This window comes from Hyaena hyaena, unplaced genomic scaffold (genome assembly GCF_003009895.1).
Source record: "Hyaena hyaena isolate Hyena2069 unplaced genomic scaffold, ASM300989v1 scaffold_291, whole genome shotgun sequence".
Lineage (NCBI taxonomy): Eukaryota > Metazoa > Chordata > Mammalia > Carnivora > Hyaenidae > Hyaena > Hyaena hyaena.
The window spans coordinates 1,008,899-1,025,570 of NW_024080921.1; the positions used below are offsets into that span (position 1 = coordinate 1,008,899).

A 16,672-nucleotide genomic window follows, 5' to 3' on the forward strand; every position below is an offset into this window, starting at 1 on the left:
ATATTAATGTATTGAGATTTCATTTTGAAGCTAAAACTCTTTCCTTTTTTAGGCTTATGTGGTGTTTGTCTCAACACTAGGAGGAACATGGCTAGAGAAGAATTTTGCTGCCTTTCTTTCCCATATCCTAAGCCTTGTGTCACAGTCGCACCCTAAAGCCACGCAGACTCAGTCTGATGCTGTCTGTGGTCGCCGTTGTGTTTCATTTATCCTTCGAGCTACTGTAGGAGGCCTTCTTGGAGAAAAAGCTCAAATTGCTGCTGCCAAGGATATTTGCCAGGCTATCTGCAAGTTAAAGAAAGTTGTAGGTATGCATCTACTACAACATTCTGTTTTAACAGCACTGAAGGAATTGTCTTTTTGGAAAAGCTAGACTGGTATATTACTACATTAATACAAAAAACACTTTTGTAATGGAGGTCAGTAGATTTAGAGCAAGGTTGTCAATACACAGATGAGAGATGAATTATCTCATTTGGTAAGAACTGTCATGTATATGTTAAGCCTTAAAGGCTGGTAATGATAATTCCTCAGAATTGATAATCTTGCTCTAGAAGTTGATAACAGTGTTTTGAAACAGTCCATTCATCTCGATTCCTTTAGTAGTTTAAGTCCACTCTGTTTATCTTGTATACTAATAAAATTGAAATATTTTCTAGTTCTCCATGAGTTCTCCCTTTCATTGCCACTTGCTATAAGAAATTAAGGATGGTCAGATTGCTTGACCTCTGTTGTTTACATTAGTTCATTTCTATCTCAATTAATTCATGTCCCCATTTTAGAATTTCAGTTAACTGCTTTAAGAGTTTCATATATAGAGAGTGGAGGTATTAATTTTTACACTTATATTTTGTACTCCTAACACTCACCCCTGTAATATATTTTCTTAAAACATTGATGTGTAGTTAATTCTTTTGCTGTCAGATGCTTCAATGAGTGATGGTAATGTGGAGACACGGCTTGGCTCCACAGATGTAACAGCCAGCCAGCACACGCTGGTGTGTGCTTTACAAGAACTTGGGAATCTCATATACAGTCTTGGCACCACAGCTGCACCTTTGCTGCAGGATTCAAGTGCAGGTATGTGTTGTTTGTGACTCATCTGTGTACCTTGTGTCTACTTTTATTCTAAACAACTTTTTTCCAAGGAAGAGGGTCTCCTTCATATAGCTCATTTATTATAGATTCCATTATAGATTTGTTAGAGATGTTTTATGAAGTATATATAATCAAGATTTTTAAGTGTAAGTATATATTTAGGGTGCCTGGGTGGCTCTATCGGTTAAGCATCCGACTTTGGCTCAGGTCATGATCTCACAGTTCATGGGTTCGAGCCTTGCATTGGGCTCTGTGCTGACAGCTAGCTCAGAGCCTGGAGCCTGTTTCAGATTCTGTGTCTCCCTCTCTTTCTCTGACCCTCCCCTGCTCATGCTGTCAATCTCTCTCTCAGAAATAAATAAAACATTAAAATTTTTTTTTTGAAAATCAGTATATATTTGAGCTTTTTCTTTCATAATTAAAGGTTTTTCTCTAAGTCACCCCTTTAGTTTTCCCTTTCTGGAGATATTTAAGATAACATAGAAGAAAGAAGCAAACCTCAACTCCTCTCTCTTCTGCAGTGAAGACATGAGTTTCTGTATGATACAAGTAATTCACTTCCTCAAAGTTCCTTTCAAGCAGTCTCCATTTTCTTACTCTCTTGGAAAATTAATCTCTTTGAGAGAGAATTCATATACCAAAAAGTTCACCCTTTTGAAGTATACAATTCAGTGGTTTTGGTATAGTCACAGAGCTATATAACTACCACCACTAATTGCTGAATGTTTTCATCACCCTAAGAAGTCCTATACCCATTAGCAGTCCCTATCCATTTCCCTTCCTCCAGCCCCTGATAACTACTAGTCTACTTCTTGTCTCTATGGATTTGCCTTTTCTGGACATTTCATATAAATGAAATCATAGAATATGTGGGCTTTTATTTAATTATTTTTAAAAAATCACTTTTGATGGCTTTTGTCCTTTGACTATGATATGTATTTCCTGCTGACTGAAGTTTACATTATATTTAGTTTGTAAGCTCTTTATCCCATATTATTGAAGTAACAGTCAACATGAACTGTTACATATTTCGATGAAGTTATATGTTGAATTACAGCAAAAATATAGACATGTATTCTTACTGGTAGTGATACTCCAATGTCTTCATAATTGGTTAGTAGACCACTGAGGACCTAACAAAGCCTCAGTTTTATTTAACGTTTTTTTCTCAGAGAAGCATGATATGGCACAGAGGAAGCAAACTAATTATGTAGATAAATATGCCAAAAGAGATTTTTTTAAAAAGAAGAGGATGGAACATAGTGTGACATTTTTTTAAAGGTGTTTTTGTTATTTATTGATAACTTTTTTTTATTTTTATTTTTTTAATTGTTTTAAATGTTTTTATTTATTTCTGAGAGAGAGAGGGAGATAACAGAATGTGAAGCAGGTTCCAGGCTCTGAGCTGGCAATCAGCACAGAGCCCGACACGGGGCTCAAACCCCTGAACTGTGAGATCATGACCTGAGCCAACGTCGGAAGCTTACCCGACTGAGCCACCCAGGTGCCCCTATTGATAACTTTTAATATTAATAAATGAATAATGGTCTCAAGATCAAAAAGCAGAGCATTGGCTTATTTAGGAAATAAAATTTTTCTTTTGTGTTTTAATTTAAACCAATTTTCATGAGACATATTAGTAGAAGTAATTGTTACGTATACAAATTATAACCATGTTACCTTTTTTTAGTCTGGTTTGTCTTTTGATAAAGATAATATATTTTATATCCATGTGGCTGTTTATTCTTTTGACTATTTTTTGGCTAAGTGAGTTTATTTGTAGAGCTAAGTCTTTTTTTCTTGTCCTTTCAGGCATTCTTGACAGTGTCATTTCAGTTATTCTGCATCCTAGCATTTCTGTTCGACTGGCAGCAGCTTGGTGTTTACACTGCATTGCTGTGGCGTTACCTTCTTACCTAACACCTCTTTTAGACCGTTGCCTGGAACGGCTTACTGTACTTAAGTCTTCGCCCGAAGCAGTGACTGGCTTTAGTTTTGCTGTGGCAGCTTTATTGGGAGCAGTGAAGCATTGTCCTTTAGGAATTCCTCATGGAAAGGGCAAGGTAATGGTTTCATTCTCCACATATGATAATGATGCTGCCAGGTTTTCCTAAAAACATCACTGCCTTGTGTATCACCCAGTCAGAGCCATGTGGGACAAATTTCAGACCAGTAAGCTGACCTACTTAAATAATTTTTAAATATTATCAAATAATTGCTGTGAAAAATGAAGGGATTGTAAAAGATGTCTTATGCACACATAAACAAGAGGCTTTCTGTGCTGTTTATTGGAAATATCTCCATTTAGTAACAGAATTCATTCTTGTAGGCTTTATTTTGCTATATATTTAGCTCTGCTATAGGAGTGCATTTAAAATTGCATTGTAAAAAATATAAAATAAAATTGCATTGTAAAGGACAAATAGAGCTGCTAAAAAATCTTAAACTTTTAAAAATAATTTTATAGTTTATAGTATTTTTGGTAATAGTATTTTGAAATTAATTTTCATAAAGATAAAGTAGTTAATGTTCTTAGGAATCAGGATTTTCCATATTAAAAGAGAGTTGAAGCTGTAAAATCAAGGAAGTAAAAGCCCCATATGTTAAATTTGAATGGAAAGTATCACTATGCACTGATATTTTTTTTCAAAAATACTCAAATCCTCACTTTCCAGAGACAAAACCTAAAAGCAGTCACAACACGATAGCAAGGAAAACCCCTAGTGCTTGGATTATGGCTCAAAACCCATTTTAGCAAAAAGGAGTCAGGGCTCCATGAAGGAATGGGGCAGGAGATGCACAATATAAACCTGAAATATCTCATCAGGCCAGAGAACAAGGAAGTCATCAAAGACTACTGTGTTCATTTAAAAAGAATATAGAAGGTAACTTAAGAGCCTCCTACTGACCAAAGATGGGATCATGTGTGCATCAAAAAACAAAACAAAACAAAAAAATGGCAGCAGTGGCTTGAATAACTGGGAATTGTAAGTTATCAGAGGATGTTGCTTGACAGTGAAAGCCTTTTTAATCTAGGCCTTATACACATATAAGTATGCTTTTAGAAATAAATCAGCATTGTTCCTTGCTTTCTCACTGTCACTCTTATGTCCTTATTCGTATTATATCTGCTGCTTAGGCTTTATAAAAGAGCATATCATTACTTCAGAAGTTCTAAAACTGTTTTGAGTATTGCCAGTACCATTTGAGTATGGTGATTGACAACTTTGGGAGGTGATGTTCATCAAAATTTATTATCTTATTATTTTAGTTATATTCTAAACTAACGTATCATATCTTGCTAAGGAAAAATTGCCATTGCATGTATATAATTAAATTTAATATCCTCAGATTTTACTAATTCAGGCAGAAAGGATTGGTTTATTCTGTTCTTATTGAGTGTCACCCATTGATTATATAGGCTGCATGTTGTACTGAGTTAGTAATAAGTTAGTTGATTGGTTGTTTTATTTATTTATTTATTTTGTTACTTGTTTTAAAATATACAAGCCTTCCTGTGTAGAAGATTTATACTTGTTGCTTTTCTAGAAGTGTTTGTTAACAGAGATTTTTTTCAGACATAAAGATGCCTGTTGGCCTTTATACTGTATAAGTATATATTATCCATATCCATAAATATGAAATATTTGGTTTTTCCTGCCAATTCCATAGACTTTTAAAATAAAACATTTTTATGAATCGCAGTCTCATGTGAAACTCACTTCAATGTGAGACTATTTTGAGTGCTTTTAACCTCTATAGTATACTGCCTCTGGAAAGATTTTCAGTAACTCAGGTACCAAAGTGTAGTATGCAGATTTTTAAAAAAGCAGATTCCTATAATGAAACTTTTTCTGGTAATTACAGATTTAAGGTAATTGCTTAAAACTAAAAATAAACTCAAACTCTGTATACCTTAACTTGAACAATTGTACAATGTCCTCATATGTGCTCTGCAAACAATTACAGGGTTGCTGTATACAACCTAATAGCCAGTATTTAACCTTAAAACATAACAGTTTTTGTAGTTTTCTCTATGATGTGCTGTCCTATGTTACAGCCTACATGATTGACAGTTCTTTATCACTTTTACTTGTCATATGTAAGAGTTCATTTTTCAAGAGATTGGTAGTTGTTGTCATTTAGCCATTAACATAAATTGATATGCTTTATTTCTTTTACCTTATTCTTTTCCATGTAAATAGATTATTATGACACTAGCAGAGGATTTGCTGTGTTCAGCTGCTCAAAACAGTCGCCTTTCAGCTCAGCGCACACAGGCTGGATGGTTGTTGATTGCTGCTCTGATGACGTTAGGTAACGACAGTCTTGTAGAAGGTTTACGTAACTGTAAAGTACTTTGTGTTTTCTGGACGTAAAATACTGTAATGTATGATTTGAGGAGACTTAATTTTTAATATATGCCAGAATTTAAGTTACCTGTACAAATATTTTTCTTCTAGCAGTCACCTTAGGAAGCCATATATTAATTGCATTCCTCAAAATGTTTTCAGATCTCCTTATTTGAAATTCTCTTCAAGACCAGTTTATGAGCATTGTTAGGATAAGCCAGTTCAGGCTTAATTCTGAATGACTCTGACTTTTACAAAAATCATTTACATCCATCTTCAAGAAAAAAAATTTCCACAATGTAAGGGTTGGCAAGAGACCATACCATAGCCTGTAAATCCAATTCTATAATTGTTTTGAGAATTGGTAATGCTCATAAGATACTTGAAGGGGATAGGGTTCATTATTAAAAATCAGTTAAGTATTTTATGGTCATGACTATTATATTTGCATCCTATAACTTTGAAACTCAATTTTTTTTTACTTTATTAAAGTTGTATTTTAAATCTCTATATTATATTATTTGTTGTGGCTGGATTTAACCAAATCTTTTTGACACCTCTGAAGTAATATGATCTAAAAGGAGCTTAAATTGGAGCACCTGGATTGCTCAGTCAGTTGTGTCTGACTCTTGGTTTCAGCTCAGGTCATTTTCTCATGGATTTGTGAATCTAAGCTGTCAGCACAGAGCCTGTTTGGGATTCTCTCTCTCTGAAAATAAATGAATAAACTTAGAAAAAAAGGAATACTCCCTTAAAAAAATAAAAGGAGCTTAAATTAAAATAAGCAGTCACGAATGAAGAACCACTTTGGGGGCGCCTGGGTGGCTCAGTCAGTTAAGCGTTGGACTTCAGCTCAGGTCATGACCTTACGGGTCGTGGGTTTGAGCCCCGCGTCGGGCTCTGTGCTGACAGCCAGCTCAGAGCCTGGAGCCTATTTCAGATTCTGTATTTCCCTCTCTCTCTCTGACCCTCCCTTGCTCACGCTGTCTCTCTCTCTCTCTCTCTCTCTCTCTCTCAGAAATAAATTTTAAAAAAAAACCACTTTAAGTAATGTTCTTATTATGATTAAAGAGATTTATTGGACTACATCAGGGTTCAGCCGATGGGCCAAATTTGGCTTGCCTTCTATTTTATATAGCCTGCGAGCTAAGAAGAGTTTTTACATTGTCTGTGGCCTTTAAGCCCTACAATAGCTGAATTAAGTCATTGCTAGAGACGATATGGCTTTCAAAGCCAAAAATGTTTACTGTCTGGCCCTTTACAGAAAATTAGGCCCCTGACATAGGTCATCATTTCACCGTGTGATGAGGATAATGTGGTCAAACTTTTATTTGCTTTTGGCTGGATGTTTCTTGCCTGCCATATTGATGATCTTGGTTAATTAAAGGAGGAAATAAACTGCTTAATAAGTGCAGTATTTCAATAATCAAAACTTTTCAGAACAAAGTAATTCCATTGGAAGACGACTACAAGAAATCCCTTCTCTTTTAAAGAAAGAGAGTAGTACATCGTATTTTATTGCATAATTACAATTAACATACAAAAAAGGATTAAAATTTTAAATTGGTGTTACTAATTACTGTTTTCTTGGGTTTTATTCTATTATTTTATGCATTATTACTTTGCTTTATTATCAATTTTTAGAATATATTGCTAGTAACCGAGCAGCAGTAAAAACCTAGAGTGAGGTTTTTACTCTTAAGTATCATTATGAACTCATAGATTTTTTATATATTTATGTATTTCAATCCATTACAGTCATTATTCCTTTTGATCATCAAATTGTCAGTGGAAGCCCCTTCAAGCTGGTTCATGTATCATTTCGACATGAACCCAGTATTCTTTGATAACATTCATTATTGTAATATTCGTTTATTTTTGGCAGAACAAGATGTCCCAGCTTTTACATTACATTTTCTGCCCTAGGCTTGCAACTAGTCATTTTCCAAGAAGTCTTGATTCTTTTTTTATGGGAAATGATATGTAGACCATCTGAGGGCTTCATTAATTTTTGTCTTGCAGTTTTAACACCTTTTTGCATATTCAGCATTTCCTTTACCATTTATAGTTTCTATTACTGTAAATATATTCACTATTCTGAATTAATGTAAAGTCAAATAGACCACACTCAAATCCATTTCTCAGATGTGATCTACAACATTTTTTAAACTTTTTTGCTATACTTCCCACTTTATCTGATGCCACCTGCAATAACTTGGATTCACTTGTAGATATCTACATGGCTTAGAGATCTGTGGGTGGCTCATAAAGTCTGTGGGTTTTGTTAGGTGTGTTATTCTTGGTGTGAATAAACTTACTCTTGTTTATGTCTTTTTAATTACTACACACTCAACTTTATTCATATATGTCTCTGAAATGACATTATCTTGAGCCCTTTGTAAGAAAGACACTGTTTACTATTAGATATCTTAACGGTATAATGGCAAATATTTATGAAACATGTCAACTATGGATATTTTCAGTGACTCTACACTTTTTTTTTGTATCTAAATTTTCTTTTCAGAATTTCCTCTTTTCCCACAGCCCAGTACATATCAATATGTGTGTGCGCACATATATGCACTCACACACACAAACTTTACGATTACTTACTCTTAATGGCCTTATTCTGATTTCCTTATTTTATTACAGTGCTTGGGGTTTTCTTAGGAGTACTTTGTCAAAGAAAGTAGTGAGCAAAGAGTAAAGAATTAGGCTTATTTTGAATTATGCTGTAGGAGTTAGCATATGGCTTCTTCCTAAAAAGCAGGTCAGTAGAAAAATGAAGAAATTAATTATATTTTATCTACTATAAATTGAATGCATAGAAAAGGGCAAAAGATTGGTTGCCCTTTCATTTTGCCATTAGCTCATCTCTTCATATGCAAATTTTGAACAATAATGGTCTAATGTCAAACATCATATAAACGGTTATCATGAGTCAAACACTGTTTGATATATAAACTCATATACGGCTCAGGAAGTGTCCAGTGAAGTAAATGCAGTTATTATTACATTTATAGATAAGGAAATTGAGGCACAAAAAGGTTAAGTTACTTACCCAAGTTTACACAGCTAATAAATTGGATGGACCAGGGTATTTACCTCCTGGTCTTCCAGAACCCAATGCTATTAGTTCTGTGCTTTGCTACCTTACTACAGAAGAAAAACATGCAGTACACAACATAGGAATAAGAAATAGGGAGTACTTATAAGATACTTTAAGATAACTCATAATTTTAAAGAAAATAATTTTGAGAAAAGCTGTGTTTGGTTTTTTTTGTACTAACTAGTTTTTCTTTTTTCTTTATTTGATGCTCTCAAGTAAGATGCTGTCATTGTACATTGCCTTTCATTACTGACTTTGTGTATTTAATGATCTTTCAGTTCATAAATGTTACTGACCTGAAGTCTTTTTTTTTTTTTTTTTTTTTTAAGTCCTGTCAGATATGTCACATCTGATATTTGGCCTGGAACAAGTTGCTTTCAAAAGTTTCATTACTCTCAGTATACAATGCTATTTGTTACCCAAACAGTAGTACCTTGGATTTACACGATACAGTACAGTTCTTCAGAGTACTATAAGGTGTGGTCTATCATTTGGATTTTACAAACCCTTGAAGACAAGTAGTGCAGGTGGTGCTAACTTCATTTCATAGTTAAAAAAACTGAATCTCCAGGTCACAGCACTAGTGAAAGAGCTGACCCTAGAGCACATAGTTCAGTGTTCCTTGTTTCTTCTCTCTGTACTCTATGCCTTCAGATAGCAATTCATGCTGGTAGCACATTTTTTGGAAACAGAAGGTAAGAAAAGGTGCAGATTGCAGTAGTGGATTAAAATACGTTTATTTGAAGAGAGAAGTTCCTCCTTACTAATTGAATTTTAAAGAGTAACATTTTGGGTTCTTTTATAAGTGACAGGTTGAATAAATTACAGGTCCTGCGGTTGTCAGTCATCACCTTGCTCGAGTTCTGCTGTTGTGGAAGTGTGTTTTTCCAGTGTCTCCTAAAGATCTAGAAACAGAAAAGAGTCGAGGAGATTCATTTACATGGCAGGTAACCTTGGAAGGACGAGCTGGTGCGCTCTGTGGTAGGTCAAGTTTGCTCTGTTTTTTCCCTTTCCTTTGGCTTTTTCCCACTCTTTCCACGTATTTATATCTTTAATGGTGAAAATATCTACTTATAGTATTTTTGTAATTGAGCATAGTTAGTGATTATAACAGATATGCAGTAAACCAAGTATTAGCGTTCTGATCCTTAGGATAATGTGCGTTTTCTTAGGTGTGATCCAGCTGCGAACTGTCAAGGTTGCTTTGTCTTAAGTAGCACTCATTCCTCTTTTTAGAAATACTAGGGTTGGATTTGATTAAGTATGATTTCCATTTAGTTTTTTATAGATGAAAGTTGGACCCTCCTATAGTATATGAGCCATTTAAAAATAGTATCTACGATGAATATTTGAACTAAGAAAACAGTATTTCTGGAAAGATATGGAAACATTGATTTGGGTTTTATTTTTTATTCCTGGCATTTTTACTCCTAAAAAATAAAGACAGTTTTGAAATTCATCTTGAAATTCATTCTAACTTTACAATATTCGTTTTATTCTAAATATGAAATAACTCCTTCTAAAAACTTAAGTGTTTCTTGTAACACCTATAAGAACCTAACTGTTGACTCAGAAGTCATCATAGTTTTGTGGAATTAGTGTAGAACTGGCAAACTTGAGGTTCTAAGCTAATTCAGTTCAGAGGCCAAATAAACCCCAGGAAGGCAACATTTTGTTAACTTGATTTTTTTGGTTTCTTTAGTGATACTAGGAACTGGTTTGTTTTTTGTTTTTTGGTTTTTTTATTTGTTTGTTTTTTGGTTTTTGTTTTGTTTTCAGCTTGATTAGAGGAAAAGACCCTAGCTTCCTCTTTGTACTAGAGTTTCAAGAATTTTTTGTTTTTAGCACATTTCTTTATTCCTCTAATAAAAATGCAAAATACTATTCCATAATTGAATGCTTTTTTTCATGGTTCATTACACTCTGCCAAGTAAAAATCTGTTCTGTTTTTCAGCTATCAAGAGTTTTGTTTCCCACTGTGGTGATCTCCTTACTGGGGAAGTAATTCAGCGTCTTCTTCCACCACTTCCTTGTGCTGTGGATTTGCTAACTCAGTAAGGATCTGCTATTCAGATTTTATAACATTCTTTAATAGCAGTCAGTTACTGTCGGATTATGTAATACCTGTTTAGTACATTAATAAGCCCAAGTTTGTATGGTTGGTGAATGATTTTCCTTTTGCAGTGGAAGGTAAACATTTAGTCACGTGATTTTTTTTTTTAGGCTAGGATCTTGAAAGAAAAATACATATTAAAAGGGAAGGAAAGTTACTTGGTGGATATTATATCTTCCTAACAGTAAGATTTAACCGAAAAATTAAATATTAAGCCTGTTAACCTTTTCAGGTATGCATTTTATTGGTTTGTTAGTGCTATTCTGTGTTCATAAGAACCAGATGCTTGTTAACAGTTTTAGTTTTTTGTTGTTTTTATTTTTCATACACTTGACTTAAACATAAAGAAAATACAATATATATCAAGAGCACTTATAATTTCTAACTTAGTATAATGTATAAAGAAAGTCTTCCAGAAAATATTTAGTGACATAAAATTTAGCGTATTACAGGAAAATACATTTAAGGTCTGGCTTACAAAGCATAATAATAAAATGAACATTGTGAATCCAGCACAAGCTGAGGAAGGATTAGCAAGCAAATGTTTGCTGTAAAGGGCCAGATTATAAACATTGTAGGCTTTGCAGGCCAAACAGTCTCTGCTGCATCTACTCAACTCTGTTGTAGCTCAAAAGCAGTCATAGATAATCTAAAAGGAGCGAATGTGGCTGTGTTCCACTAAAACTTGATTTACAAAAACAGATGGTAGGCCAGTTTTAGCTACCCTTAACTGGAACATTAGCAGTACTATTGAAGTTATCTGTGACTTCCTTTCTAATACCAGTCTTTACTCTTTACTTTAGAGGTAATCACTATCCTGAATTTTATACTTGTCATTCCTTTGCATTTTTAAAAAGTATATCGCATATATAAGTCTCCCTAAACAGTGTTTAGTTTAGTTTTGCTTGGTTTTAATCAGGCATATAGTATATTATTTCTGAGACTTAACTTTTTTTACTCATTATTATGTTTCTAAACTTCATCTGTGAGTAAGTTTGTTCATTCATTTTGGTTGCTATATAATAATTAATTGTGTGAGTATTTAACTTATCCTAATTCTGTCAGTGAAATATCCAAATTACATATTTTCCAAAATTCTTATATATTTATGCCAATAGTGTATGTGAGTAGCCTTCACTCTTCACTCTTCACTTCCTCACTAACATTTACTCAGACATCATTTCTAGCTTTCCAGTAGACATAAGTTGGTGTCTCATTATGATTTTAATGTCTATATCTGTTTCCTGATTATTTGTCATTTTATATATTTATTATTACTCAGTATTTCCCCTTCTAGGAAATCTTTATTCATGCATGTTTTTACCTATTTTTAGGTAAAATAGTTTTTTGATGAACATATATTAACTGTGAAATTTATCAGTCTTTTTTTGGTAGTTATTTTTTGTCTTTTTCTTTAAAAAATCTTTCTTCAGATTTATAAAGTTACTTTCTTATATTTCTAAAATGTTTAAGGTTGTGTCTTTCACATTTAAGTCTTTAATCCATCTGGAATTGATGTTTGTGTTTGGAGTGAGGTAGGGATCCAATTTTATTTTATTTTTTAATATGGACAACAGATGGTCCCATTCCTACTAAAGAATCCACATTAGCTCCAGCAATTTCCCTTCACCTCTGTCATATATTGTATTCCCATACACACGGTCTATTTCCATGTTCTTTGGTCCCCATTTCTGGGCCTATAACCACATTATCTAATAAATTTTAGTATCTGTTAGAGCAAGCTTGTTGGCCTTATTTATCTTTAGGCATAATTTGACCCTTCTTACACTTATGATGGTAGCCTGTTGAAATTTGATTGGAATTACATTTGAGTTTCTAGATAAATTTGAAGATAATTGGTATTTTTACAATAATCAAACACATCTCCCCTATTATTTTTTTTAATGTTTTATTTATTTCTGAGAGAGAGACAGCATGAGCAGGGGAGGGTCAGAGAGAAAGGGAGATACAGAATCTGGAGCAGGCTGCAGGCTACAGGCTCTGAGCTAGCTGTCCGCACAGAGCCCGACACGAGGCTCAAACCCATGAACCATGAGATCATGACCTGAGCCAAAGTCAGATGCTTAACCGACTGAGCCACCCAGGTGCCCCTCACCTCAACTATTATTGAGATCCTTTACAAATTATATTTTTTTTCTATTAAATTCTTATATGTCTCTTTGGTTGGTTGGTTGGTTTTAGTAAGTAAGTAAGCAAGCACTACACCCGGTGTAGGGCTTGAACTCACGACCCCAAGATCAAGAGTCACATGTTCTACTAAGCCACAGGCACTCCAAGAATTTTTTTAAATACTGCTTTATTAGATGATAAAATATAGTAAGTCTTTTTGTTACTTAAATTATTACTTACTCTCTTAAGTTAAAATATGTAAATTCCTTTTTTTCCTTAAATTAAGAAAGCACTTAGGTCTATAGATTTTCCTCTTTAGTAATTAACAAATCAAAATAAAGGTCTTTATATGTCTTTTTAAAAATTTATTCCCATATACTGTATATTTTTCATTGCATTTTTCAAATAAGTATATGGTAGTGGGAGAGTGTATATATGTATAATTTATTTATTGCTATTATATAAAAATGTAATTAAGATTATATCCAGCCACCTTGCTAAACTCTCCTGAACTAAACATTTATTTGTAGATTCTTGTGGATTTCTCCCTTTATAATATTTATTCAGTCTCTCTTTCCCCACATATGCTAACTAGATTACTACCATTTAAAGCTGAATAAGGGACAACTGGGGGCTCAGTTAAGTGTCTGACTCCAAGTATCAACTCAGGTCATGATATAACAATTAGTGAGTTCAAACCCCACATCAGGCTCTGCACTGGTGGCTCGGAGCCTCCTTGAGATTCTCTCTCTCTCTCTCTCTCTCTCTCTCTGCCCCTCTCTACACATGAGCACGCTCTCTCTCTCTCAAAATAAATAATCTTTAAAAAAAAAAAAAGGATAAAAAGAAATATAAAAGGAGCACTCATGTTTACTAAAAATATGTGTAGTTATCTTGCATTTATATGTCAGCCTGTTCAGTGTTTATATGTTATATAACTTACACACTTAAGATACACTTTTGTTTTATTTGAAGGCTTTCTTCAGTGCATAAAACATATGGAAGTCCTTTGAAAACACCATCAATAGTTTATAGACAGAAGCTTTATGAATTATTGATTTTATTACCTCCTGAAACCTATGAAGGTATGTGCTTTAAACCAAATGTTTTGTTTGTGGCCAGAACAGTGCCTGGAAAGTAATACCTGAATGAATGGATGAATGGATGAATGAATGAATGAATGAATGATATGGCATTTATTTAGTGTCTTATTTCTAGGAGGTTTAGGGAGTTCAATCTTAACCATTGTGTTGACCATTATATAGTGAATTAAAAAAAAATTTCTAAGCCTATTTTTTAATGTCTTGCTTTCTTTTCTCCTCTGGGAAAAAATGACCCTAGTTCCACTGTGTGGAAGAGAATGAGTCACAAAGCTTGGTCTTGATTCTACTCTGGTCTTTGGTACAGAATATTTAATGTAAGTCTATTAGACATTTGGCCATTCCTACTTTCTTTCTATAGTAGTTTTCTGCTATACATACTCTGTTCCACTCTTCCATTCTTTACTCTTCCCAGATAGAAGTTTAATAATGAACTACCAAGGGGCACCTGGGTGGCTCAGTGGTTGAGCATCTACCTTTGTCTTAGGTCATGAACTCGTGGTTTGCAAGTTTGAGCCCCAGATCCAGCTCACTACTGTCCGCACAGAGCCCACTTGTATCAGAGAGATTCTCTGTCTCCCTCTCTCTGCTCCTACCTCACTGTGCTCTCTCTCAAGTACATTTAAAAAAGTACTGAGCTACCAAGGTATGATTGATTTTATTATGTTTAGGGTGTAGGTTTTGACTTTATTGGATTCAAATACAACTTTAGATTACTGGCATGCTATGATTTGTAAAATAAACTTGCCCCTATTTTAAAATAGTCCTAAAACCTTTCTTGTAAATTTAAAGCACAGCTTGAAGAAAATATATTGCTACTGAGAAAGACTCAAGATGCTTGTTTTAGGGGCGCCTGGGTGGCTTAGTCAGTTAAGCATCCGACTTTCGCTTAGGTCATGATCTCACGGTTCGTGGGTTCGAGCCCCGCATCGGACTCTGTGCTTACTGCCAGCTTGGAGCCTGGAGCCTGTTTCAGTCTGTGACTCCCTCTCTCTCTGACCCTCCCCTGCTCATACTGTCTCTCTCTCTCTCTCTCTCTCTCCCCCCTAGAAATAAATAAAAATTAAAAAAAAAAAAAGATGCTTGTTTTAAGAGTCTTAATAATGTTCAGCCAAACATATTAAGTTGATTGTGACTTCAAATCCGCTCCCTTTAAAAATACTTCTTTGGCTTATATCCTTATTCTGCAAATAAATACAGCATATTATATACCACATTAGTTAAAACCTGTAACATGTAATTTCTGTTTTGACCTTTATTATTATGTGAGTGGTATTGTTCCCACTGCCTCTCTTGCTGGTTCACAGATGTACCTAGCAAAATATTTGATATGAAGTAATCGTTTAGTATAAGAAGAACTGGGAAAAAATTGGTACATCGTCTTTCCTAGAAACTGTATCAAAAGAATTATTTCTATAGGACAGACACTGTGGTATAGATTATATATGTTATTTATATCATTTATCTTAGCATAAATACAATTAGCTAGTTATATTTTCCTCATTTGACAGATAAAGGCACAGAGAATTTATAAAAACCAACTCAAGAACATATATGTAGTAAATAATGGAAGTAGGGGAGGAATGGGGGGTGGGGGTGGGGAAGAGGGGCAGAGAAAGAGAATTCCAAGCGGGCTTCACAGTGCCCAGTATAGATCCCCTATGTACTGCAAGATCGTGACCTGAGCTGAGATCAAGAGTGGTCACTTAACCAGCTGAGCCACCTGGTCACCTAACAAAACAGAAACTTAAAGTTATAATGATATCATTTGGCACAGTGGGTTGTCAAAAAGTAAGTTTATAAGACATAGTAAGAAATTGCTCTTGTAGCAAAAATATTGGGATCTCATCAAGATTAAAAGCTTCTGCACGGCAAAGGAAACAACCCACAAAACTAATAGGCAACCAACAGAATGGGAAAAGATAGTTGCAAATGACATATCAGATAAAGGGTTAATATCCAAAATCTATAAGGAACTCACCAAACTCCATGCCCGAGAAACAGACAACCCATTGAAGAAATGGGCAGAAGATATGAACAGACAGTTCTCCAAAGAGGACATCCAGATGGACAACAGACACATGAAACGATGCTCAGCATCCCTCCTCATCAGGGAAATACACATCAAAACCACACTGAGATACCACTTCACGCCAGTCAGAGTGGCTAAAATGAGCAAATCAGAAAACTCTAGATGCTGGCGAGGATATGGAGAAACGGGCACCCTCCGACACTGTTGGTGGGAATGTAAACTGGTACAGCCCCTCTGGAAAACAGTGTGGAGGTTCCTCAGGAAAGTAACAATAGAACTCCCTTAGAACCCAGCAATAGCACTGCTAGGAATTTACCCAAGGGATACAGAAATGCTGAGGCATAGGAGCACATGTACCCCAATGTTCATAGCTGCACTCTCCACAATAGCCAAAACATGGAAAGAGCCTAAGTGTCCATCAACGGATGAATGGATCAAGAAGATGTGGTTTATCTATGCAATGGAATACTACATGGCAATGAGAAACAATGAAATCTGGCCATGTGTAGCAACATGGATGGACCTTGAGGGTGTTATGCTGAGTGAAAATAAGTCAGGCAGAAAAGGAGAAATATCATATGTTTGCACATATAGGAGGATTAGGAGGAACTTAACAGAGGACCATGGGGGAGAAGAAGAGGAGAAATGGTGGGGGAAAGGGAGAGAGGCAAACCATGAGAGACTCTTGAATGCTGAGAACAAACTGAGGACTCATGGGTGTGGGGGGGAGGGGGGAGA

The 16,672-nt window shown here is 34.8% G+C and overlaps 1 protein-coding gene across 7 annotated transcripts in view; it reads left to right on the forward strand.

Annotated features, from left to right (window-relative positions):
- The window catches only part of HEATR5A (HEAT repeat containing 5A), a 117,430-nt gene that overhangs the window by 29,087 nt on the left and 71,671 nt on the right, over positions 1-16,672 (forward strand). For all 7 annotated transcript variants that reach the window (XM_039247134.1, XM_039247136.1, XM_039247138.1 and 4 more), the window contains 7 exons: positions 53-308; positions 925-1,080; positions 2,911-3,161; positions 5,304-5,415; positions 9,388-9,540; positions 10,514-10,613; positions 13,778-13,887. In XM_039247134.1, coding sequence (XP_039103065.1) covers positions 53-308; positions 925-1,080; positions 2,911-3,161; positions 5,304-5,415; positions 9,388-9,540; positions 10,514-10,613; positions 13,778-13,887 — 1,138 coding nt within the window. The remainder of the gene's footprint in view (positions 1-52; positions 309-924; positions 1,081-2,910; positions 3,162-5,303; positions 5,416-9,387; positions 9,541-10,513; positions 10,614-13,777; positions 13,888-16,672) is intronic.